At 43.4% G+C, this 24,827-nt stretch overlaps 1 protein-coding gene across 5 annotated transcripts in view; it reads left to right on the forward strand.

Moving 5' to 3' along the window:
• Nucleotides 1–24,827, forward strand: part of UBE3D (ubiquitin protein ligase E3D) — a 317,055-nt gene that overhangs the window by 92,268 nt on the left and 199,960 nt on the right. For 4 of the 5 annotated variants that reach the window (XM_033428545.2, XM_033428547.2, XM_033428546.2 and 1 more), the window contains exon 9: nt 2,937–3,075. In XM_033428545.2, the coding sequence (XP_033284436.1) occupies nt 2,937–3,075 (139 nt within the window). Of the gene's footprint in view, nt 1–2,936; nt 3,076–4,812; nt 5,557–24,827 lie in introns of those variants that run through there. The other variant, XM_033428544.2, reaches the window with a different exon arrangement.

The following is a 24,827-nucleotide window of genomic DNA, read 5'->3' on the forward strand; positions in this document are numbered from 1 at the left end:
TCACTGTAGAACTATTTTCGCTTACTGTGACATAGGTGTATTTTCCTATGTCCATCTTACCACCTTTCTTATTCAAGTTTTAGAATATATATGTAATAAAGTAGCAGCTTAGAAAGGATAAAATAATTTCCTACAGAAAAATGAAGATACTCTTAACTCTATCTTTTACGAGCTAAAGAGTTAAAATGCAGAAGAAACAGGCGTTGGCAGATTCCTTTACTAAGGTCCTACTTGTGGTTTGTTTGGAGAGGATAATGCTACTTATGACGTCTTCAGAGATCAGTGTGGTACGATGGGGAGAGAGCAAGGCTTTGAATTCGGGCTCGCTTGAGTGAATCCTGGCCCCATCATCCACCAGCTGCACGATGCTGGACCATCACTTAAACTCTCTGACCTCTGGTTTCCTCAACTTTAAAATGGGATGAACATGCCTGCCTTTGAGGGCTGCCGTAGGATTAGACACAACAACCGTCAATAGAGTGCCTGGCCCGCCGTCTGGATGGGTAGGCACAGGTGAGATGATAGTCAGAAGCAACCTAAGGCCTAAGACATGTCAAATTTAAGCATTCAATATGGAGAGCATGTTATAGCCATAAGCCAAGATATAACTCTGTTCTGGAACGATTTATTTGTATAATTCACCATTTTCTCTTTCTCTTGCAAATATGATCACTGCCAAAAGAGGAGAAGAAAATGATGAGAAGTGAAAGTGGCTTCAGTTGATCTCTGATTGGCAGGACCCTTCACTATGAGCTGCAGCAGCCCCGGTCCAGGTTGTGGTGTTCCCTTCGTCTTGGGGGACACCCTTGCTGACGGTCTGCAGCATGATGAGCCAGAGTTAGGTTTGGGGGTTTCACAGATGAGTCCTCAACGGACATTCACGCTCCAGGCCTCCTCTTGTTGAGGCAAGAGATCCAATTCAGAAAAAGCAAATACCTTTTCAAGACACTGAAAATAATTTCAGAATGAAAATAGCTTTAGTCAGCCCTATTGTGGGTGATAGGGCAGGCGGTATCAATTCTGAAAACTTAAGTTGTTGATTGAACATACAGTAAAAGTGAAAAATCACTATTGCTTTTAGCCACTAAAAAAGTCAATACCTGGGTGTATCTGAGGAACAACACCACCAACCTTATCTTTATTTCCACACTAGCTGTAGAGTTAGAGGAATCCACAGGCCATGGTTGCTCATGTCTCATCTACGATGAGTCAGAGATGTAGACACAGCCCAGATAAGAATACAAGGAGGGTGGTGGTTAAGGATTGTAATAGCTACAAGTACGGTATTAAGCAAGTAGTTAATTCTCATAAGGGAAACTGGAGGATGTCTCTAAGAACTGTTACCTGAGTGGTTCTTGCAGGATGAACAGAAGTTCACCAGTAAGGATAACAGCCTTCTAGGCCCAGAAGACTGTATGAGCAAGACACAGCATGTGTAGTATATTGCAGTTCAGGGAATGGAAAGTAACCATGTGGTTGTGGGTCCTAAGGAAGGGGGAGGGGAGGATGAGCTTGAAGCCACTGCGCTAGTGCGACACTTGACTTTTACCAAAGACAGCAAGATTTTTACTTCCATGCCAGTGAAATGTTGGGAATGTTATAGAGTTGGTAAAAGCAGAAAGAATAACTTAGCCAATCAATAGAAAAGAGTAATTTTTTAAAACATAGAAAAAGCACTCAACTGTGCACCTGCTGAAATAGACCATTTCTTAGGAAAATGGACAGTGTCCTAGCTCAGTCCAGCTAGGAGGCAAATGCAGCAGAGTTAACTCCCCAGCACACGTCAGAGATGTATCAGCCTAAGTAACCTGGTGGACCACACAGCTAAAGCACCTGCTATGGCTCGTCATAGAAAGGGTTAAATCCCTTATGCCCTCAACCACTGATGCTCTCTCAACTTGGCAGAAGTCACCACTGGTTCGGTTAAAGGTACCTTTACAGAGAGAGGTTTAAGGAAAGGCAAACGTGTATTTTTAAGAGGAAATATATATTTAAAATACACATATATTACTCTTTCAAAATTAGGACAGTGATAAGAAACACTTTGGTAGGGGCACAGGCAGGAAGTACTCAAGTAAATAGAGTTGATAGCATAAGACCCGTGCTCTTCTCAGTACGTTGTATTCCCAATGCTTTCCTGATTTTCCCTTTACTTTAAGCACTAGATGGGAAGTCAGGAAACCAGGATTCAGAGCCAGCCACAGCGTCTTCTAAACATCTGCCTCATCTCAGACAGGTCTCTTTACTTTTCTAGCCCTCCGTTCCCTCTCCCCTCCCTGGTGAGAGGATTTTCGAGTAGGTCCCACAGGAAGTAGCAGAGCTGCTTCACGGACCTCTCTGGAAGATGACGGGGTCTTCCGCCAACCCTTCCCTTCCAGGAGAGCAGCTTCACTCTCGTTTGTATTATGAACAGGGGCTTTTATAAGAATTATTGATAAAAGGATTCTATCACTTTTTAAAAGTCTGGAAAAAAAAAAACAGAACCAGGTATTTCATGGGGCATATCCAAGTCAGAAAGAATTTCCACATCTGGAGAATGGGATAACAGTAGTTCCATTTCATAGCTATCTGGGGGTTGAACACGATTACTACATGTGGAACAGGGCGTAGAACAAAGGAAGCGTTTGATGTGTTAGCTATTAACCCCCCACCCCAATAGGTCCCTCACAAATGAGACTGCATTTCATACAACTCTTAAACTTTGAGTATGAGCTGTTGACCTGAAAAAAATTGCCTAATCCGTCTGTTTTCTATCAAAAACACTCTAAAAATGTCTTGTACATGTTCTCTGTGAATTTTTAGTATAACCACTTTATTTCTATTTCTTGTACATCGCCCTTTCTCTCCCACAACCAAAAGTTTTCTCCTTACATCAGATTTTTGAAATACGTCTGACCGGATGCAGTGATGAAGTTGCACATATTGGTGTGTTTCAGGCTCGCCAGCTCGTGGGAAAGTGACGTCAGTGTCCACTGCCTCACCCTGCCCTCTGCAACCTGCTTGGAGCTGCTGTTGATATTGTCAAGGAGCAATGCCACGTTGCCTCCCTCCCTCCGCTGCATGAATTCTTTCCAGGTAAGGCATGGCTCCTTTACCACGGCGTGATTTCTCAGTTTGACTTGTTTTCGTTTTTTAAGGACCCTGTCTTTAACAGGCGCTAGCCCACGGAAACCCACATTTTCACAGGATAGTAATAACGAGCACAACGCGTGTATTGCCTTGTTCTGTCTCTTTCTAAATGGAGCCTCAGAACTGATTAGATAATTGTCTAGTAGTGGCCGAACCCATGTCTCTCTAACCCGGGGCTTGTTCTCGTCATCTCCGTCTTTCCCGCCTCTGAGAGAAGAGGCGGGAACGTTCGGCAAAGACACTTGTGAATGCCACTTCCCTTTTCCCAGCTTTGCCCTAGAACAAGGATTTTCGGCCAGCATTAGTATCTTTGCTGCTTTTAGCTTGCAGTCAGATTGCCAAATGGAGGTTTAACAGCGGCTGCATCCTCCCCCCACGCTCGGCACCTTTTCCCTCTCTCCCCACTCCCTCCCTTCTCTGGGTATTTATCTGTGCTCCTGGTCAGAGCAGTACAGAACAGAATAACACATGTGGACTGACCAGCAGGAAGACACCTTCCCTGGTAGGCAGCTAGCTAGTTGTCACCCAGGTGGCATATGAGAATTCACATGTTGGCTGGTCACTTCACTTGTGACCATAGAGCTACTGAATGTTATTGAACTTATCTGTGACTCTCAGCATTGGAAAAGTATTCCCAAGCCCTCTGAGCCTGTTGAGCAGGCCACGTGCATTGCTGAGAAATGACTGAACGTGGGTGGCTTGTTTCCACTTCTGAAGGGTTGCTGATGTGTCCTGAGATAGCTTCAGAATTGGCGGATATTGCTTGGTGCGTCTCTGTGGTAAAACAAGACGTGGATTTTCCTATGAAATATAGCTCAGGGATTTGGTAAAAAGAATAATAATAATAACTGCTCCATAATAATTTGCGTCCATATTCTCCTGGTACTCTGTTACATTGATTGTCTCTGTGATTTTCTTCCTGATACACACATTTCGGACTTTGGCTGTGTGATACCTGTTTGAATTGATCATTACTCGATGATCAGCTTGAAGGTCCTAGATTCAAGGACCAGAGAGAACACCTTCCTATTTTGTAGGAGACGACACTGAGACCCAGAGAGTTGGAGTCAGTTGGCCAGGGAGTAGCCAGCATGTTAGAGACAGAGCTGGACTCGCCAGGCTTACGCTGGGTAACAGCTTCTGCTACCCAAATTCAGTGCTCGCCGAAGCCCCAGGAGGTGGACGGGGTGTGAGTGGTCACATCTGCCTTGGAATGTCCACAACACCCCCTTGTTATGTGATTATTGTAATTATTTGTCTACTGCCCTGAACTGGAACTGATTTAAAATTCTGTGTATCAATCCATATTTCTTCTAAGTTTTGCTCTTTGGATTGAACATTGAATAACACAAAAGTTCACCCACAAACTTTTATGGGAGATGCGAGAAACTTAACAGTGGGGGAGAGAGGCTGGAAGACAATTATTTTTTATTTCACTCCCGTCTACACTGTTGGAAGTTTTTATATGATGGATGAGTGAAGAGCAAAAGAGATGACTCGGACTTGGAGGATTTTACAGCCTGTTGGGGGAGATAGAACTGTCATCCATGGGTGATATAAATCTAGAATCATTTTATTACAAGGTAGCCTACGTGCAAGTCTTAAAGAGATTAAAGGTAAAAGAGTAATCTAGGTCGGGCGTGGGGGATTTGAGAGGAGGCCCAATCTGTATTTCTTCTCCAGGAGACGGAGGAAAAGCAGCCCCTTCAAGGCGCTCACCTCGAGCACACATACACACACAGGTACGAAAGCCTGGCCCGCCCTGCGTGCCATCCGTGTTCGCTCCCGGCACCTGTCATCACAGGGGCTCTCACCATCAGGATCATTGCTGACTGTCCCTCTCTATTAGTGACTGTGCTTCTGCTTTCAGTGCATTTGCTGAACATGATTGTCAGGGGCACACACACTTTTCCCAGTTTCAAAGGTACAGAGAAACTGGACGCGGGTTCACAAACAATGTCTGCTAAAGAGATCTTGTCCCTGCCGTTACCCCTGGAAAGATGCATTCTTATCAAGGACACACCAGGAATTGACTTCCCCACGCAGGCCTTCACTCCAAGATAAAGGATCAGGGAACAAGGGAGGATGTCTGTCAGGATTAGAAAGAGATGCTCTGCTTTGTCATCTTCGGAACACCTACCTCATCAGTTATTACAATGGCAAGGAACTGGGCTGCTAATGTTGCCCGTGTTGGGGATTTATTTCTTCAAGTGGAAACTCACTTTAGTGCGCGTTTTTTTTTTTTTACAAAAAGCTGTGTTGGGGCTTCCCTGGTGGCGCAGTGGTTGAGAGTCCGCCTGCCGATGCGGGGGACATGGGTTCGTGCCCCGGTCCGGGAGGATCCCACATGCCGCGGAGCGGCTGGGCCCGTGAGCCACGGCCGCTGAGCCTGCACATCCGGAGCCTGTGCTCCGCAACAGGAGAGGCCGCAACAGTGAGAGGCCCGCGTACCGCAAAAAAAAAAAACCAAAGAAAAAAACCCATAGAGATAAAAGAGCTGTGTTGGCAAGAGCTGTAATATAGTAGAATGACACTTGTTAAAGATACCATCTTTACATTTCCAGTTCTCTAACTTTGCAGGGCGAGTCAGTTACTGTGAGCAATGCTGCTTTTTCTGTAAAAATGTTATTTTAGGTTTCTGAGGCTTCAGACAGCACTACTGCCTGAGCTCTTATCACTGCCAAATCCCAGAAGGAAGGGTTTATCTTATTAGTTAGAGCCATTAATGTATATGAAATTCTAACTTCTTAAATTATAGTGCAACATTTCTCCCAGGTGAACAGGGATATCGTTGGGTGGTTTTTTTATACTTTTCACTTCTGCTCTGGTCCAGTCCCTTAATATCCCTGGTATGATTCTGAGCAAACAATGTGGGATTTGGTTGAGAATCACATACCATAGTTGTTGCAGCCCCAAGAAGGATGGACTTACCACATCACTCCCCGCTTACGGTCCTTCTGTGACTTTCTATTGCAGTGAGAACAAAATCCAGACTCCTTATCCAGACCCACAAAGCCCAGCAGTATCTGTCCCTCTCTCCCTCTCTGGCCTAATCCCCTGCTCGCTCCGTCTCACTCACTCTGTTCCAGTCACACTGGCCTTACTTCCTGCTCCCTCTCGTGGGCTGGTCCTGGCTGCAGGGTCTGTGCACTGCCTGTTCTCTGCTTCCAGGAGAATACTCTGGACCAGAGCTTTGCATGACTGGGTCCTCTTGTCTTTCAGGTCTCAGCTCAGGTGTCCCTTCCCCTAAGAAGCCTAACCTCACCCCCACCCCCTGTCCCTTACTAAATTCCCCGATCCCTGTCACCATTATTCTATAATCTCACCTCGTTTTATTTTCTTCATGGCTCTTTTCACTATTTACAGTGCTTTTTCTTTCTTTTTTTTTTTTGTTTGTCTTTTTTCCTGTACAAAAATGTGTGTTGAATGAGAACAGGGAGAATGTCTATTTTTGCTCAGGGTTGCATCAACAGAACTTAGGACAGTGCTCGGCTGTAGGAAGCATTTAATAAATATTGGCTGGCTGGCTGGCTGGAGATGGGTGGACAGACGCACCAGTAAAATGCAAACTGGCATGGCCATTTGACATTCTAGAGAATTCCAAAGGACTGAGCTAGGGAGAAGCAGAGGCATGGGCAGTACACCCTCAGGGGCAGAAGCAGCACCTTTTTCCCTGCCGGGACAGGGTGGACTCCAAGGGTAAGGTCCACATTTGAGATGTCAATAAGACTGAGCATAGATGGGTGTCTGAAATGACAGCCTGGAGCTCTGTACAAATGAGAAAGACTCGAAGAAGGGGTCGACCTTGGAAGGAGCCGGTGAGATCCAGGATAAGCAGAATGACCAGTAGACAGGTCCAGGCTCCCTCTGAGCCCTGGAGACCACAGGAGGGGAAACCGGAGTTGATGCTTTGGTGCCAGAAACTGAGGCAGAGGGGACTGGGGGTGTCGACGGCTCCTTTGGAGGGGGCAGGCGGCAGGTGCTGCCACTGTAACTGCTGCCAGTTTGATTCCCCTCTGAGAGCTTCAGAGCTCTGGGGGGAGGTGGCAGAAGGCAGTTTCCATATCCATCTTGGTGAACCACATCCAGCTTTTTAACCCGAAGTCCTGCAATGGCAGCTTTAAATCTGAACAAGGTCTCTGGAAGGTAGAACCTTAGAGCACCCAGGTTGGATCCAGGACTGGGTCGGGGCGGCTGGGTTTAATGGTTCTATGCCTCTTTCTTAGAATCTTGGACTATTGTAGCTGGAAGGATCAACTAGTCCAATGACCTTACTTTTATAAATAAGGAGCAGAGCCAGGAAGGGTAAGTTGTTATTGGAGACTGAAACTCTGATTCCTACGTTAGGCTTTTTGTGCTACACCTGATTTTCCCTGTTCCGTGGGACACAAGTTGCTTAGCGTATAAATAGGTGTCACTCATAAAAAACCATGAGATATTCATCAGATAATAATAATGTAAATTAAAATAGCTAATATTTATTCAGTGCTTTCTGTATTCCAGGCCCTGTTCTCAACGATTTGTACTTATTCATTCATTTCATTTTTATGAGAAACACCATGAGGAAGGTATATTATCAATATTATTCCCATTCCACAGGTACAGAAACTGAGCCAGGGAGATTAGCTTGCCCACGCTCACACAGCTAGTGAGCGGAGGAACAGGAGGTTCAAAGCCTGGCTCTAGACCGCACCTCCACCCCCATTCTTAACCACCAGATAATGTTGCCTATTAAAAGAAGTTTGGTTAAACAAAGTTAGATCTTTCTTTTTTAGCTGCAAGACTTTTCAGGGCCTTTCAAGCGTATACAGGGGCAGTGTGACCCTCCTAGTTGAAGAATGTAGGAAATGCTCTTAAAATTTGATATCAGGAAGACTTTTTCTCAGGGCGTTTTATGGGATTAATGCTCTCAGAGCACAGATGGGGAGACAGTGTCCTGTCCGATCTTGAAAGATTTGGATGACCGTGACCGAGGCAGAGCGCTCACCTTCTCAGTCTTTGTGTCAGCCTTGTTTATCTCCCAGAGAAGTAGTGCTGCAGGCTTAGTGGATTGTCAGAAGGATAGCATCTCTCCCTTTAGTGACGAGGGGGTTCTCCTCCTGGTCTGGGCCACGTGGGTCCGAAGGTTCAACAGGAACAAGGTGTGCCTGCGGCCCCTTGTGGTACACACTGACCCTGCCTGGAGGCCCAGCAGGCCCTTGGTTGAGCGTTGCTTTCCCGGTCTGCACCTACTGCCCCTTCCGTTTCGCTCGGGCCTCATCCAGTGTAAACACAGCGTCGCTAGGTAGTCATGTGGCAAGGGCTCCCATTAATAGATGGGGCCGTCTGGCTCAACTCCGTCTCTCTCCTAACCGATGGCTGGACTCCCACCGAGAACTCCCAAGGGGAGTCTACCTTGGGAGCTTACACTCAACTGAGAGATTAGGAATGTTCTAAGGCCTTGAGCTCCGAGTTCAGGAATCCCCTTTGGTTCATTCGCATACCTTACCTCTAACTCCAAGCTCTGCCCACTGCACCCGGCCATCCAAACTGTGTGGATGGGATTTTCCAGGCCATAGAGCCCCAGAACTGAGGCTTCTTTTTCTTACCCAGGTAAGTTGCTACATCCTACAGTAATTTAAATGTTTTCACAGACATTATCCTTTTTAAAATCCTCACAACAACCCTCATGTTAAAAGGGGCATGGAATTCCATGGTGATCCAGTTGTTAAGACTCCATGCTTCCAATGCAGGGGCACAGGTTCAATCCCTGGTTGGGGAACTAAGATCCCGCATGCTGCGCGGCGTGGCCAAAAAAAAGATCGTTTTAAAAAAATAATAATAATAAGGGGTAGAACATAAGTAATGTAGGCAAGATCACGTCACTACCAAAACGCAAGGCTGTGTTTCAAACCTAGGTCTTCTGGTTCTGAGTCTATTACGTATTCCATCTCATGGCAGTTACATCAAAGAAAGTACAAATGGTCCTGTCATTGCCCTGGGTCTTGCGCATCTTAGTTTTACCACATGACAGCAACAGTATCTCTTTTATTAATACCATCCTTTAGAGAACCACAGCCTTCAGCTAAGGGGGCAATATGAGTGGTATGGATCCTGGCAAGTAAGTTGAACTTCATCAGACTATCGTTTTATGTGTATGCTGTGTGGCTGTATAGTGCAGTGAACATATGTGGAAGAGAAGAAACAAAAGAGCTTCATAGAGCTCATCTATTTCCACCTGACAGGCTTAGTCAGGGAAGCTTCCTCAGCTCTTGATGGATTTGAAGTCATAGACTGTTCCACGGGGGAAGGTGAAGCTGATGAAGCGCCTTGACTAAGGGTCGCGTATACTTTTCCAGAGCAGGAAATTCTCAGTGATGTTACTTGTGTGTAGTTTGATTTTTTTAAAATAGATCTTTATTGGAGTATAATTGCTTCACAATACTGTTGCACAACAGAGCGAATCAGCCATATGCACACACATGTCCCCATATCTCCTCCCTCTTGAGCCTCCCTCCCACCCTCCCTATCCCACCCCTCTAGGTCATCGCAAAGCTGATCTTCCTGTGCTATGCGGCTGCTTCCCACCAGCCAACTATTTTACATTCGGTAGTGTATACATGTCGATGCTACTCTCACTCCGCCCCAGCTTCACCCTCCCACCCCACATCCTCAAGTCCATTTTCTATGTCTGTCTCTTTATTCCTGCCCTGCAACTAGGTTCATCGGTACCTTTTTTTTTTTTTTTTAGATTCCATATATATGTGTTAGCATACAGTATTTGTTTTTCTTTCTGACTTACTTCACTCTGTACAACAGACTCTAGGTCCTATTGTAAATAGTGCTGCAGTGAACATTGTGGTGCATGTCTCTTTTTGAATTATGGTTTTCTCAGGGTATATGCCCAGTAGTGGGATTGCTGGATCATATGGTAGTTCTATTTTTAGTTTTTTAAGGAACCTCCAAACTGTTCTCCATAGTGGCTGTATCAATTTACATTGCCACCAACAGTGCAGGAGGGTTCCCTTTTCTCCACGCACTCTCCAGCATTTATTGTTTCTAGATTTTTTGATGATGACCATTCTGACTGGTGTGAGGTGATATCCAATTGTAGTTTTGATTTGCATTTCTCTAATAATTAGTGATGTTGAGCATCTTTTCATGTGCCTCTTGGCCATCTGTATGTCTTCCTTGGTGAAATGTCTAGTTAGGTCTTCCACCCATTTTTTAACTGGATTGTTTGTCTTTTTGATATTGAGCTCCATGAGCTGTTTATATATTTTGGAGATTAATCCTTTGTTGTTTCATTTGCAAATATTTTCTCCCATTCTGAGGGCTGTCTTTTTGTCTTGTTTATGGTTTCCTTTGCTGTGCAAAAGCTTTTAAGTTTAATTAAGTCCCATTTGTTTATTTTTGTCTTTATTTCTGTTACTCTAGGAGGTGGATCAAAAAAGGTCTTGCTGTGGTTTATGTCAGAGTGTTTTTCCTGTGTTTTTCTCTAAGAGTTTTAAGGTGTCTGATCTTACATTTAAGTCTTTAATCCATTTGGAGTTTATTTTTGTGTATGGTGTTAAGGAGTGTTCTAATTTCATTCTTTTACATGTAGCTGTCCAGTTTTCCCAGCACCACTTATTGAAGAGGCTGTCTTTTCTCCATTGTATGTTCTTTCCTCCTTTGTTGTAAATTAGGTGACCATATGTGCATGAGTTTATCTCTGGGCTTTCTATCCTGTACCGTTGGTCTATATTTCTGTTTTTGTGCAAAATACTAACAAACAGAATCCAACAGCACATTAAAAGGATCATACTCCATGATCAAGTGGGATTTATCCCAGGGATGCAAGGATTCTTCAATATACACAAATCGATCAGTGTGATACACCATATTAACAAATTGAAGGAGAAAAACCATATGATCATCTCAGTAGATGCAGAAAAAGCTTTTGACAAAATTCAACACCCATTTATGATAAAAACTCTCCAGAAAATGGGCATGGGGGAACCTACCTCAACATAATAAGGCCATATACGACAAACCCACAGCAAACATCATTCTCAATGGTGAAAAACTGAAAGCATTTCCACTAAGATCAGGAACAAAACAAGGATGTCCACTCTCACCACTCTTGTTCAACATAGTTTTAGAAGTCCTAGCCACAGCAATCAGAGAAGAAAAAGCAATAAAAGGAATACAAATTGGAAAAGAAGAAGTAAAACTGTCATTGCCGATGACATGATACTATACATAGAAAATCCTAAAGATGCCACCAGAAAACTACTAGAACTAATCAGTGAATTTGGTAAGGTTGCAGGATACAAAATTAATGCACAGAAATCTCTGGCATTCCTATACACTGACAACGAAAATTCAGAAAGAGAAATAAAGGAAATACTCCCATTTACTATTGCAACAAAAAGAATAAAATACCTAGAAGTAAACCTACCTAAGAAGGCAAAAGACTTGTACTCAGAAAACTATAAAACACTGATGAAAGAAATCAAAGATGATATAAACAGATGGAGAAATATACCATATTTTTGGATTGGAAGAATCAATACTGTGAAAGTGACAATACTACCCAAAGCAATCTACAGATTCAGTGCAACCCCTGTCAAACTACCAATGGCATTCTTCACAGAATTAGAACAAAAAATTTCACAATTCGTGTGCAGTTTGATTTTAACTTTAAGAAACGCACTGATATCCAGTGTCAACATTTCCATGACGTGAAAACCATATACGGTGACCCTTGAACAACATGGGTTCGAACTGCACGATTCCACTTATACATGGTATTTTTCAGTGGTGAATATCACTGTACTGCGTGGTCTGTGGTTGGTCGAATGTGCCAATGGAAAGGAACCGTGGATGCAGAGGGCCAGCTATGAGTTACACACAGATTAACCTCCACGTTGTTCAAGGGTCAGCTGTATTCAACTTCTCAATTGTTCAGAAATTAATAATTTTACAGATAATTCTCCCATCCAGCTGCTTTTTCACTACCTGTTTTAATATCTGTACCCAAAGAGGAGAAGAAAACAACACATAAAAATTTGGTTCAGTCATTTGGCCATTAGTTGGCATCTTAGGTGAAAGGCTTTGATTGTATGGAAGTTTGAAGTTGCGGTTCCAACTTAAGAATTTTTTTATAGGTATATGCAGTCTATATAGCGCTCCAAGAAATGGGTAGGCAGGGGCCCAGGAACTTTACAGACGAGGAGTAACAAAGGGGCTACAGAAAGGGAAAGTGAGGATTCTATCTGTACACCAGTTTTTTCCTGTCTACTTTCAGATGTTACACTACATAAACGGTCGTCTTTCATATGCCATGTTCATGTCTAGGTAAATTATAGCCTTTAATATCTTTTAAGGTGACGTTTTATTAAATGATTATAAAAAGATAATCACCTTGATGATAAAAGATTGGGAAATACAGAAAAATGTAAAGGGAGTGAAAATCACTGGGCGTCACCAGGATTGACATTTTAGAGTAATTCTCGTTAGTGTCTCTCGTTCTATATATGCACGTATACGCACACACACAGAAATATATAAAGTTGGCCCCGTTGGAGATGCTGGGACTCAATTACTGGCTGTATTCTGCCTTTTCCTCTGTTTCGTCACTGGCGTGAAGAGAGTCAGCCTTCCTGGAGACTGTCAGAGGAGGGCTTTATAAACCGGGGTCCTGTTATCAGGTGGGAATAGAGGGGAGGGAGGCTGCGAGCCACTCCATATATCAAAGGGTTGCTGCAGATGGAATTAGGAGGCGGGCAGACCCACATCAAGATGGGCAGGCGCTGGCTAGATAGAAATTGTCCTGATCTGCACGCACTGTCCAGAGGTTCGAGGGCGTGCAGCGCTGGTGCCCGCAGGTCCCAAGGCACGTAGGCCTTCTTTCTTTCCTTCTATAACGCCTTCGTCCTCAGTGGGCAGAGATAATCCGGGGTTGAGTGCCGCTTGTTATATTTAGGGAATCCAGTCTCGAAGGTGGTGATTACTGCTCTGGCTATTTTCAGTCTCTCTCCTTAAAACAGATTTCTGAGAACTGCCTCAACAATTTGGGTGTGAAAAGGATGTTGCCCTAACCTTCCTTTCTGCCCCGTGGGGCGTTCTGTGGTTTGGGGAAATAAGCAGGTATCCTTAGATTCATACAGGTCTCTAGTCTGAATTCTCTATCCTCTGTCTCTTCTCCTATTGGACTCTGCTGTTTGGCCACATTCTAGAGAATACACGGAGGGGCCTGGAAGGAGCCTGGAGGTTTCCCAGAGGGTCAGCGAGCCCAGGAGTCTTCTCGCTGCTACACTGCTTCTTTCAGGAGGCTGCTCCCCTGTCCCAGATTCCCCGCCACATGCGCTGCTCCTCAGAAATTTCTATCCTTTCCAAGGAGTTGGGCTTGTAGGCAAAGCGGGACAGTTCCCAGGCCTTCCATGGCCTTTACTCTGAGGGGCTACCACTTGGTGGGGAGCCTGGTAGGGCTGGGGCGCCCTGGCTTCGGCCTTATTGAGAGAAGTAGGAACGAGGCGTAGCCCAGAAAGTCAATCATTCTGTCTCTTGTTTTGTTTGCTTGTTTTTAATAAGGTAACTTTTTCCCCCTGACCGTGAAGGGAAAATACATCCTCATGACAGAAAAATCTGGTATGTTTTTCATTAGCAAAGCAATACTTATTTGCACTTTAAGCCTAAAAGTATAGAATCTTCAAATCAAACAGTTTCAGTCCTTCACAGCCTGGCGGCGAGAGCAGGCCTGGGGCAGGGCCTGGGGAGCCTCTGTGATTGGAGGGCACTCGCTGTCTCTGAGCCTCAGACTCAGTAACTCTGAAGTGGGTGAGGGGAGGCCTGGAGGACAGATGGGTTTGGCTGATTCTGCAATGCCGGGATAATGGATGGTTCTGGCTCTTGTATGTCAGCGTCCATAGGAAACTTGTTCAAAATTCAGATTTCTGAGTGAGAGCCCCAGAGATTCTGCTTCAGTAACTCCGGAGGAGAGCCCAGGGATCTGCATTATAACAAACACCCCTAAAACAATAAATTAATTTTTGGAAAACAAAAAATACCCCCAAAAAACAAAACACCCAAAGCGTTTCTGAAAAAGGTTTTTGAGAACCAAGGTAAGAAACACTTCAGTGAAAATGGAATATATTCCCACTGAAGTGAGAAATGTAAAGGAGGAAAATCTTTCAGTTATGATGAATACCTAGTCATTAGCTCAAGTAGCTTATTTTCCTCTTTTCTTCACTTTTTCTTATTAATCTGCACATTACACAGTCCCTAACAAATGAAGTAAACTGAATTGTTGTCATGCAGTTTGTTTGTTTGTTTGCGGTACGCGGGCCTCTCACTGTCGTGGCCTCTCCCGTTGCGGAGCACAGGCTCCGGACGCGCAGGCTCAGCGGCCATGGCTCACGGGCCCAGCCGCTCCGCGGCATGTGGGATCTTCCCGGACCGGGGCACGAACCCGTGTCCCCTGCATCGGCAGGCGGACTCTCAACCACTGCGCCACCAGGGAAGCCCTCAACTTCTGTTTCTGACTCTGATCCTGGTCCATATTGAAACATTTGTGGCTTAGGAATTTTCCAGTGGTCTCGCGTTTGCATGTAGTTTACTTGGAAGTATGGTTGCTCCAAGAAGTTTCTAAAATGTGAGACTCTCCCCTTGCCCAGAGCTGTCAACAAAGGGACTTGATTCTTTCCCACGCTGAGCGTGGCTGTGTTTAGCCAAGTGGCTACCTGGTCTTGTTTCCTTGAAGAGGCAACTAAAGCTACATGTCTGCTTTTAGAAACAAAGTTGCATCAAGATTGAAATGACTGCACTGGCTTCTTCCGTGTGTTTGAAGGAGCTTTTCTGGCTCGAAGGGGAAAGGGCAGCCTGGGAGGGATGCCAGCCTTCAAGGGAATGGTGGATTGGAAGGGACACTGTCCTGAGCCTCTGCTGAGAACGTCTCGTGAGCCCACCCAGGAACCACGGATTGCTCAGCAGAGAGAAGATTTAGAACAGAGAAGGTGTGGAGGACCAGGCCAGGGCAGCTGTGAGGAACGAGAATGGAGTTACTTCATTATCCTTTCAGTCCTCGCTCTCGTAGACCTGACATACGATGTAGCGTGGAAAAGCCCTGGCATGGAGGTGGGGGACGGATCTGGGTTCTGGTCTTGGCTTCTGTCCCTGCAACAGGTACATCGGGGCACAAGTCACTTGCCTGCCGAGACCCCAGGTTTCTCATCCCTCCGGCTCAGGAATCCACTGATGCTAGTGTCAGGAGTTGAAGGATTCACAGAAGTGTGAGCGCTTGTGGATTAAGTTAGTCTAAAGAGGAAAGGCTAGCATCCAGCCTAAGGCTGGCATTCCCCTTAGAGATCAGCATGTTGCTTCCTTCTAGGTTACAAGTTGGGAATGAAGGTCCCAGAGTAGCGATGACGTTGGGACAGCAGGGAGAGTATTTCTGTAGCTCAGCCTGGGCTTCACGCAGTTAGCATCAGCAGATAGCTTGCAGTAATTTAAGGTGGTTTGATACATCTGTAGCATACAAGAGGATGTCTGGTATGTTGTCCGAAGCCGTGATAACAGAACAGACTAAAATGAAGTCAACAATTAGCCAAGTAATGTTTAAGTACTGGTGCCTCTTCTTGTCTCTTTAGAGCTGATTGACGTTCTTTATAAACAGCTACATTTTGTCTCTAGTCCCAATGTTTCTGACTCTGTTTCTGTTGGTCTTACTGTTTCCTTCTCATTTACCTTCAGCTTGAAACCCATTTGTAAAGGCCATAAACATTTCAGATATTGTCCATTTGAACCATCAGCTGCGTTTCAGCACTAAGTCCCCCAAATACACTAATAATTTTAACAGAAATCAGAGCACTGCAAACAGAAGACGTGGCTCTTGGTATTTTTATTTTAAATAGGGGAGTTAAATCTACTTACTTTATTGTGATTAGTAATACAGTTGGGTGTTCGTGTGTGTTTTTTCATTGTCACACTTGATCCCTTATTCTTTTTTCCTTATTTCTTAATTCCTTGTTGTCTTGATAGGTTTTTCATCCCTTTCTAAAAAATTTCCTCTGCTGGCTTGGAAACAATAGCTTGCAGGTTTCTTCTTTTAGTGGTTGCTCTTAGAATGTTTAATTATATAAAGCGTTGTAGGAAAAACAAAATGGTTCAATATCGTTACCTTTTTCAAACAGGCAAGCACCTTACCATATTTTAGCTACCTGTTAAGCACATTCCTTCCCTGTACCTCACATCTGCCACATTGTTATGGTCTACTGTCTTTGTTTCACTTAAAAACAAATAAATTAGTGGTTGATTTTAAATATTTTAATATTCATTGCATATATACATATCAGTGTCATACTTTTTGTTTTCTTTCCCGACATTCCGTATCCTTTAGTATTCCTTTCACAGAATTTCCTTCTGAAATGTCTTCATTTTGTTCTTGAATGATGGCTCAGCTAGGTATAGAATTCTGCACACCTTTTCAGTTTGAAGATCTATCACTCATTGCCTTCTGCCCTCTCGTTCTTTTGAGAAGACAGCTGTTATAACATTATTTGCTGTTGCTCTGCAGATGGAATCCATCTCTTTTCTCCTACTGGTCTGTAAGAGTCTATCTTTATGCTTGATGTACTCTAGCTTTACAGTGATGTCTAGGTGTGGATTTTTAAAAATGTGTTCTATTTAGTATTCTGAGACTACTCCACCTGAGGACTCCTGTCTTTAACTTAGTTCTGGAAAATCACTAGCTATTATATATGAAATCTCCATTATCTCCCCCACCCCCATTTCCTCTGTTGACCTCCTATTAGACTTATATTGGAGTCTTTCAGTCTATTCTGCTTATCTCTTAAATGTTCTTTTGTGTGTGTGCATGCGCACGTGTGCACATTAGGGATAAATTCCTCACTAATAGATTGTCCAGTTCACTCATTCTGGTGTGTATCCCAACTATTGAGTTTTTAGTTCAATGGATATTTTTTTCATTTCCAAGGCATCAAGTTTTTTAAATTGAGGTATAATTGAATATAATGTTATGTTAGTTTCAGATGTACAGTGTAGTGATTCAATATTTGTATATATTGCGAAATGATCACCACAATAAGTGTAATTAACATCTATCACCACACAGTTACAAATTATTTTTCTTGTGACAAAGACTTTTAAGATCCACTCTCGTAGCAATTTTCAAGTATATAATACAGTATTATGAACTGTAGTCACCATGCTGTCCCTTACATCCTCAGGACATTTTTTTCTGTTTTTTTTTTTGCGGTACGCGGGTCTCTCATTGTTCTGGCCTCTCCCGCTGTGGAGCACAGGCTCCGGACGCGCAGGCTCAGTGGCCATGGCTCACGGGCCCAGCCGCTCCGCGGCATGTAGGATCTTCCCAGACCGGGGCACGAACCCGTGTCCCCTGCATCGGCAGGCGGACTCTCATCCACTGCGCCACCAGGGAAGCCCCTCAGGACATTTTATAACTGGAAATTTGTGCCTTGTGACCCCGTCACCCATTTTGCCCCCCCATGCCCCTCCCATTCCCTGCCTCTGGCAATTATCAATCTGTTCTCTTTAGATGATACCAAGTTTTAAAAATCTTTCTGAGGCTATTAAATATACCCGCTTTTAAGTCTTTTTCATTTGTTCTGTTCTTTTAATTTTGTCTGGAGTCGCCTGATCTTCTAGTTGTGCATTTTGTGGCCTAATTCAGGGTTCCGTTTCTTCATGTGTTTTAGAATGTTGGTTTGCAAGCTCGCGTTGTTTAAGTTCTCACCTTGTGTAAGTTTCTCCCCTTAGTGCTCCCCGGGCTTGCCCCACCTCCCTGGTAGTTTTGTAGCTACTTCAACCTGCCTCGTCCAGAACCGAGTCCAGAATGGGGGGGGGGGGGTTCTGTGCTGCTCCTGGGCTTCCTGCAGACTTACCCCCTGAACCAGCAGGCAGCCTGGCCTCTCGCCATTGCTGTAGCTGTGGAGTCCATGTGAGTCGTAACCTCCAGCAGGTGTCAGTAGCGACTTTCTTGGGTCTCCTTTCGTGGCTATTACTCCGCCCTGGAGCCTGACTTTGACTTCAGCCCCATCAGGTCCCTGGCTTCAGCTCTGACTCCCCGCTTTGTTCTTCTGGTCCAAGAAGATGCTTAGCTCGTTGAGTGTAGCTATGGTTTGGAAGTTTCTCACTTTATATTTTGACCGCCATTGCCATATATTTGAAGAATTCAAGGCAAGGACTTTTAGTGTCGTCTTTGGCTCTCTGTGATTTAACCTTGGTATTTACATCAATAGGAGGAGAATAAAAACTACCCTTCCTATGTGAAAGCACTTTGTAAATCAGATAGGCAAGGTGTGGCCATTTTTATAATTAATGTAATCAGTATCACATTTTACCACTACTCTACATCTTTGGAGTCAAATTTTTCTTGGGGTGGGTGAGTGGCATGGTGAGGGAATGAAATATCCCCACATTTTTAGTTTTCTACTAAATGTTGTCAGCGATTCAGGTCACAAATTACAGAGTGGTTTCTGCAGGCAAATGGATTGTGGCGTTGTTTTTACTTTTAGACTTGTGTGAAATGGAAAGGAAATTGCGCTTAATGACAGTAGAACTAGCGCAACCATTCACTGGATTTTTCATTTTTTTCTCAACTTTATTGTTTCTTTTTTAACCCAGTGATGGTGTCCAAAACACAGCTTGCTATCTGATATTTAGGTGCTTTTAAAAAATCCACTTAGGGCTTCCCTAGTGGCGCAGTGGTTGAGAGTCCGCCTGCCGATGCAGGGGACGTGGGTTCGTGCCCCGGTCCGGGAGGATCCCACATGCCGCGGAGCGGCTGGGCCCGTGAGCCGTGGCCGCTGAGCCTGCGCGTCCGGAGCCTGTGCTCCGCAACGGGAGAGGCCACAACAGTGAGAGGCCCGCGTACCGAAAAAAAAAAAAAAAAAAAAAAAAAAAATCCATTTAAACTAAACGTGCTCTGGGTATTTTAAGAGTTTATTAAATTTCTTCTTTCAGTTGATTACTTTTATCTCATCATGCAGAAGGCTTGGAGAGTCTCACTGTGAAGATGATGCTTTTTATCAGTTTTATAAACCATTTTGTTTAGGTCCTTCCCTCCGCGACAAAAAAACCCTCAAAACTGTGCATTATCAGGTGTTAAGAACCAGCCAGAGAGGCCCCAGCCTAAGTTTGACTCTGGATACAAAAATTAAAGGTTTCCTCGTCTCCTGCTGCCCCAGTCTTGGCAACAGTCAGCTAGAGCCCTGCTTTTCTCCTTTAACTGGCCATTTCTTTCTTTTTTTTTTGCTGCGGTACGCGGGCCTCTCACCGCTGTGGCCTCTCCTGTTGCGGAGCACAGGCTCCGGACGCGCAGGCTCAGCGGCCATGGCTCACGGGCCCAGCCACTCCGCGGCACATGGGATCCTCCCGGACCGGGGCACAAACCCGCGTCCTCTGTATCGGCAAGCGGACTCTCAACCACTGCGCCACCAGGGAAGCCCCTAACTGGCCATGTTTTAAATTGCCTATCTTGTCTCCCTCTCTTTCTCCATTCTCTGATCACCCGAGGTTAAAAATGCTCCCTGCACGTTTCTACATAGCAGAAAACAACGGCAGCCATGTAGTAATCAGTCTCCCAAAGTGAAAACATTAAACAACTTCCCAACTGTGAAGATTCTACACAGAACCACACCTTTAGCATTATTCTGGAGACAGGGAGTGCCAGAACTGCAAAGTGACTGTGAATAAATAGAAAAAAAAAATCAACAGGTTCCAGCACTCAATTCCGTATGCTTCTGCCCCATCTCCACTCTGCCACAAGGCTTTTGGTGAGCAAAAGCAGACTTAAAAAAAACTGCAGAGAAGGCAGGAGAGACTAGCAAAGGTACCTAAGAGCTATTTGGAATGGCCACTAGAAAGATTAAATCCAGCCTAAAGTTTAAAATGCTAGAAAAATGTCCAAGCAGATCAGAGCACGGAGATTAGGGAGGGGATTTTTAAAGTGCATGTGATTTAAAGGGCCAGATGCAATACAGGACCAGGTACACCATTTAAAGACATACAGGATTTAAAGGGGCAAGCATGATTTTAAAAGGTAGGCATCACTTAATAGAGCAGTCTTCCAGAAGTATAACTTCTGGAAGAGAAAAAAAGGCAAAATAAGAAAATAAGTACTTTTTAGAAATTAGAGGATGAAGGAGAAAAGGAAAATTTAGGGTTCTCTAAGATAAAAGAGAATCACACAGAGGATTGATACCTCTTTCCCACCACCGAAACACTCTGACAGAAAACCCCACTAAAGCTTTGGGACTTTGCTAGGCTGACAGAAAAGGGCACCTGTTAAAATGGGCATTTATAAAGCTGTTCAGTATCATAAAAATGAACAAAAGGAAAGTAAAGTCAGTAGAGAAGCTTTACAGAAAATCAGAAAATGGGGACTTCCTTGGTGGTGCAGTGGTTAAGAATCCACCTGCCAGTGCAGGGGACACAGGTTCGAGCCCTGGTCCGGGAAGATCCCACATGCTGTGGAGCAACTAAGCACGTGCACCACAACTACTGAGCCTGCGCTCTAGAGCCCGCGAGTCACAACTACTGAGCCTGTGCTCTGTGCCACAGCTACTGAAGCCTGCGCACCTAAAGCCTGTGCTCTACAACAAGAGAAGCCACCACAATGAGAAGCCTGTGCACAGCAACGAAGAGTAGCCCCTGCTTGCCTCAACTAGAGAAAGCCCGCGCGCAGCAACAAAGACCCAACACAGCCAAAACTAAATTTATTTATTTATTTATTTATTTATTTAAAAAAAAAGAAAAAGAAAGTCAGAAAATGAAAAATCACAAACATCAATTCAGGAAAATTCTCCCCATAATGCAAAAGAAAATTGTAAGTTCACACTCTAAATAGAATTAAAAATTCTCAAACAAGCATTGAGGATATGAAAAGTCACCCTAAGTCAGAAAGGCAAAATGGACAAAACCCAGGATAAATAAAGGATTTAATTGAACTCAGAAAAGAAATGGAAGAAAAAGACAAAGTTATTTCAGAAATGAAGAATTAATTAAAAAGTGCCCAAATGAAAATACTATAATGAAAATTTAGTAAGGGGTTTGAAGAAAGATAGGAAAATAACCAAGAAGATGAAAAATGACATAAAGAAGGAATGATACAGAGAAGGAATGACATAAAATGACATAAAAAGTATCTGAAGGGAGGCAGATTTTTACCTCTACCCTCTTAGGGTTTTTTGGCTGTCCCTGAGGTTTAAAGTAGCATAAAACAGATTATCAGGAGAAAAGCATACAAATTTATATGAATTTTACATGGCACAAGAGCCGTCATAAGGAATGAAGACCCAAAGAAATGGCAAACCTACATGTTTTGATGGTAGGTTGAGCAGAGAGAAGCAATTGTGGAAAAGTAACTGAATTATGTAGAAAAGCTAAAGGAAGATAATTATTTTAACAAGGTCTGACGGTATAGAATTCTTTCAGTCTCGATGATAAGAACATTCCTTGATGATAAAAATGTTACTTCTGGTTCAGTGAAGACATCTTTCAAGTGGGAATTTCATCTCCTGCTTTTAAGAAAAAGAAAGAAAGTCAGAGTGTTTTTTCTTGCATTTGCTGTTTTTCAAGTGCCTTTACCTCAAAATAATCTTTATGCCAAAATGGTATATTTTGGGGTGGTATATTCTGCCATCCTTCAGATCCAAGAGAAAGTGTTGGGAATGAAAGAGGCAGACAGAGTCATTAAAAAATTTTATGGGGGCTTCTCTGGTGGTGCAGTGGTTGAGAATCTGCCTGCCAATGCAGGGGACACGGGTTCGAGCCCTGGTCTGGGAAGATCCCACATGCCGCGGAGCAACTAGGCCCGTGAGCCACAACTACTGAGCCTGCGCATCTGGAGCCTGTGCTCTGCAACAAGAGAGGCCACGATAGTGAGAGGCCCGTGTACTGCAGTGAAGAGTGGCCCCTGCTTGCCGCAACTAGAGAAAGCCCTCGCACAGAAACAAAGACCCAACACAGCCAAAAATAAATAAACAAATAATAAAAAAATTATGGTAAAGAGCTAATATATAAAACTATAATTAAAATTTTTTTTCCAGAAATAGAAAAACCTGAATCCACACACCTGTGGAAACTTCCCACAAGTAGAAAAAGACCCGAATCTACACATTGAAAGGGTTCACTGGGCACCTGGGCAAGTTAACCTAGAGTGATCAACTTTGGTACACATCATACTAAAACAGATATTAGAAAGATTTTCTAAAACCTTGACCCGAAGGTCAAATAACTTATAAAGGCAAAAGAATTAGACTAGCATCAGACTTAAAAATCTACACATCGAAAAAAAAAAAACCCACCACCACCACCAAAAACTACAGGGACTTCCACGGCGGTCCAGTGGTTAAGACTCAGCCCAATGCGGAGGGCGTGGGTTTGATCTCTGGTCAGGAAACTAGGATCCTACATGTTGCAGCCAAAAAAAAAAGAAAAGAAAAGAAAACAACAACGAAACCACTACAAATCAAAGGAACAGTGGAGCAGCATTTAAAAACTAAAACCAAAGAAACACCTCAGTAAAGTGTGAGTAAAGCATTTTATATCCAACCAAGCTGTCCTTCAGATGTTAAGGCAATGCTGAAACAGTTTTGACCATACAAAGTTAATCCTGCACTTAACCCCTCTTGAAGAATGTACTAGAGAAAGGTTAGCAAACCATGGACTGCCACTTGTTTTTGTAAATAAAGTTCTGTTGGAACACAGCCACGGACATTTGTTTACATATTATCTGTGGCTGCTTTTGTGCTATATTGGCAGGGCTGCAGTACACTGGGGATTATATGGCCCACAAAGCCTCAAGTCTCTACTATTTGGTCTTTTATAGAAAAAGTATGTTGACCCCTATTCTAGAGGATTCCCTGGTAATGGCTGAGAAAAATTCAGCATAGGACTGGCCCTGATCATGACCTTTAAAAATATAAAGATGCACGTATTAGACTAGAACAATGGCAGGAATGATGGTAGAAGACTAATGCACAAATGTTACATACTGTGCAAAGTAGAAATAATGTAACTAAAAGGAGGGAAGAGAGGGAGAGGGAAAAATGAAAACAGAAAAAACTCGTTGTATAGTCAGTAAGTGGGTGATAAAGAATACTCCTACCAAAAGCAAAACCTGATAATCCAGATGGTGACTAGTTAAATAAAGGATGTTTAAAAAGAATAATTACAGGGCTTCCCTGGTGATGCAGTGGTTAAGAATCCACCTGCCAATGCAGGGGACACAGGTTTGAGCCCTGGTCCAGGAAGATCCCACATGCTGCGGAGCAACTAAGCCCGTGGGCCACAACTACTGAGCCTGCGCTCTAGAGCCCGCAAGCTGCAACTACTGAGCCTGCAAGCCACAACTACTGAAGCCCGTGCGCCTGGAGCCCATGCTCCACAACAAAAGAAGCCACCGCAATGAGTAGCCTGCACACCGTAACAAAGAGTAGACCCCACTCGCCGCAACTAGAGAAAGCTTGTTGATGGTATAAATGCACACTTTGAGGGTTGGAAGGATGGATAGAAAATACTGAAGAAGTAAATGTTGGTTATCTTCATCTTAAAGACATCCATGACTTAATATTAAGGTTCAAAGTATAGATGGTGGCATTGAGGAACTGGAATCTTAAGAAAATCAGAAATCTTCTGTTTTTTATTTATAGAAAGCCCTTATCTAGTCCTTGAATTATAAAAGAAGCTTAGCAAAAATGACATTTTCTCTAAAAGCATTGAAGTGACCCTTTCCCCCCAAATAATCTTAGTTTCATGATGCAACAGACAATTCTAGTAGGTCAGTGTTTATTACATTGGATAGAATTAGGGCCCAGGGTATGCAGGACAAACATGGCTATTGAAAAGCCATGCCTAAGAAGTAAGAAAGTTGTTAAGAAAGCGTTCATTGGCTTGTGGGCTAAATGGATACCTTACCTTTACCCAAAGAAAGATTTATGTCTTTAACCTCTGATTTTTCTCATGAACTCAATCAGGAATCATACTTGGCATGGTCTTATTATTTTGGTTGCCGTATTGGTTTTTTAGAATCATGTTTGAAATATTACAGAAGAGTTGATTAAATACAGTGTTTGTAGTCATATATTTAAAGTTGGAATAGATTTAGTGACTCAAGCCTTTGTTATAATAGTGTTTCCACAAGAAAATCAAATTCATATTGCATCACCTAACTTACAGCTTTTTCCCCCACAAGAAGATAATTTACCGTATGTACAAAGACTGCTGCTATTTGGATTCCTTTGGATATCTTTATCCAGTATTTTGTCAGAGGGGAAATTGCTTTATGCATGATCTGAGATAATTGAAATAATTGGAAGTATAATGAGAGCCAACATTTAGAAGCTCCCCTGTGCTTCTTTCTGCTCTGCAAAATAAAATTATCACTGAATGCGTTCATCTTTTAAAATTTAAGCGGACTTGGTCAATGAATCTTGTTTTCTAAATGTGCGGAGGTGATTGTATAAGGTGGTTGGTGTCCCTAAAACAGGTGTTAAAAGATCTTTTTAAGCTTCCCCATACATTTGCAAATTTACTATGATGAAGTGGTAATTTGCAGTATAGAGCTGATTACAGAAATCAGGATGTAGTTGAACTGTATTATTAAAAATTCAGATTATTTCTTGTTCCTCTGGTTTTTATGATACATGTAACATCATTAATGTTTTCAGACGTCCATGACAGATTTGAAGACT

This window comes from Orcinus orca, chromosome 12 (genome assembly GCF_937001465.1).
Source record: "Orcinus orca chromosome 12, mOrcOrc1.1, whole genome shotgun sequence".
NCBI classification, from domain to species: Eukaryota; Metazoa; Chordata; class Mammalia; order Artiodactyla; family Delphinidae; genus Orcinus; species Orcinus orca.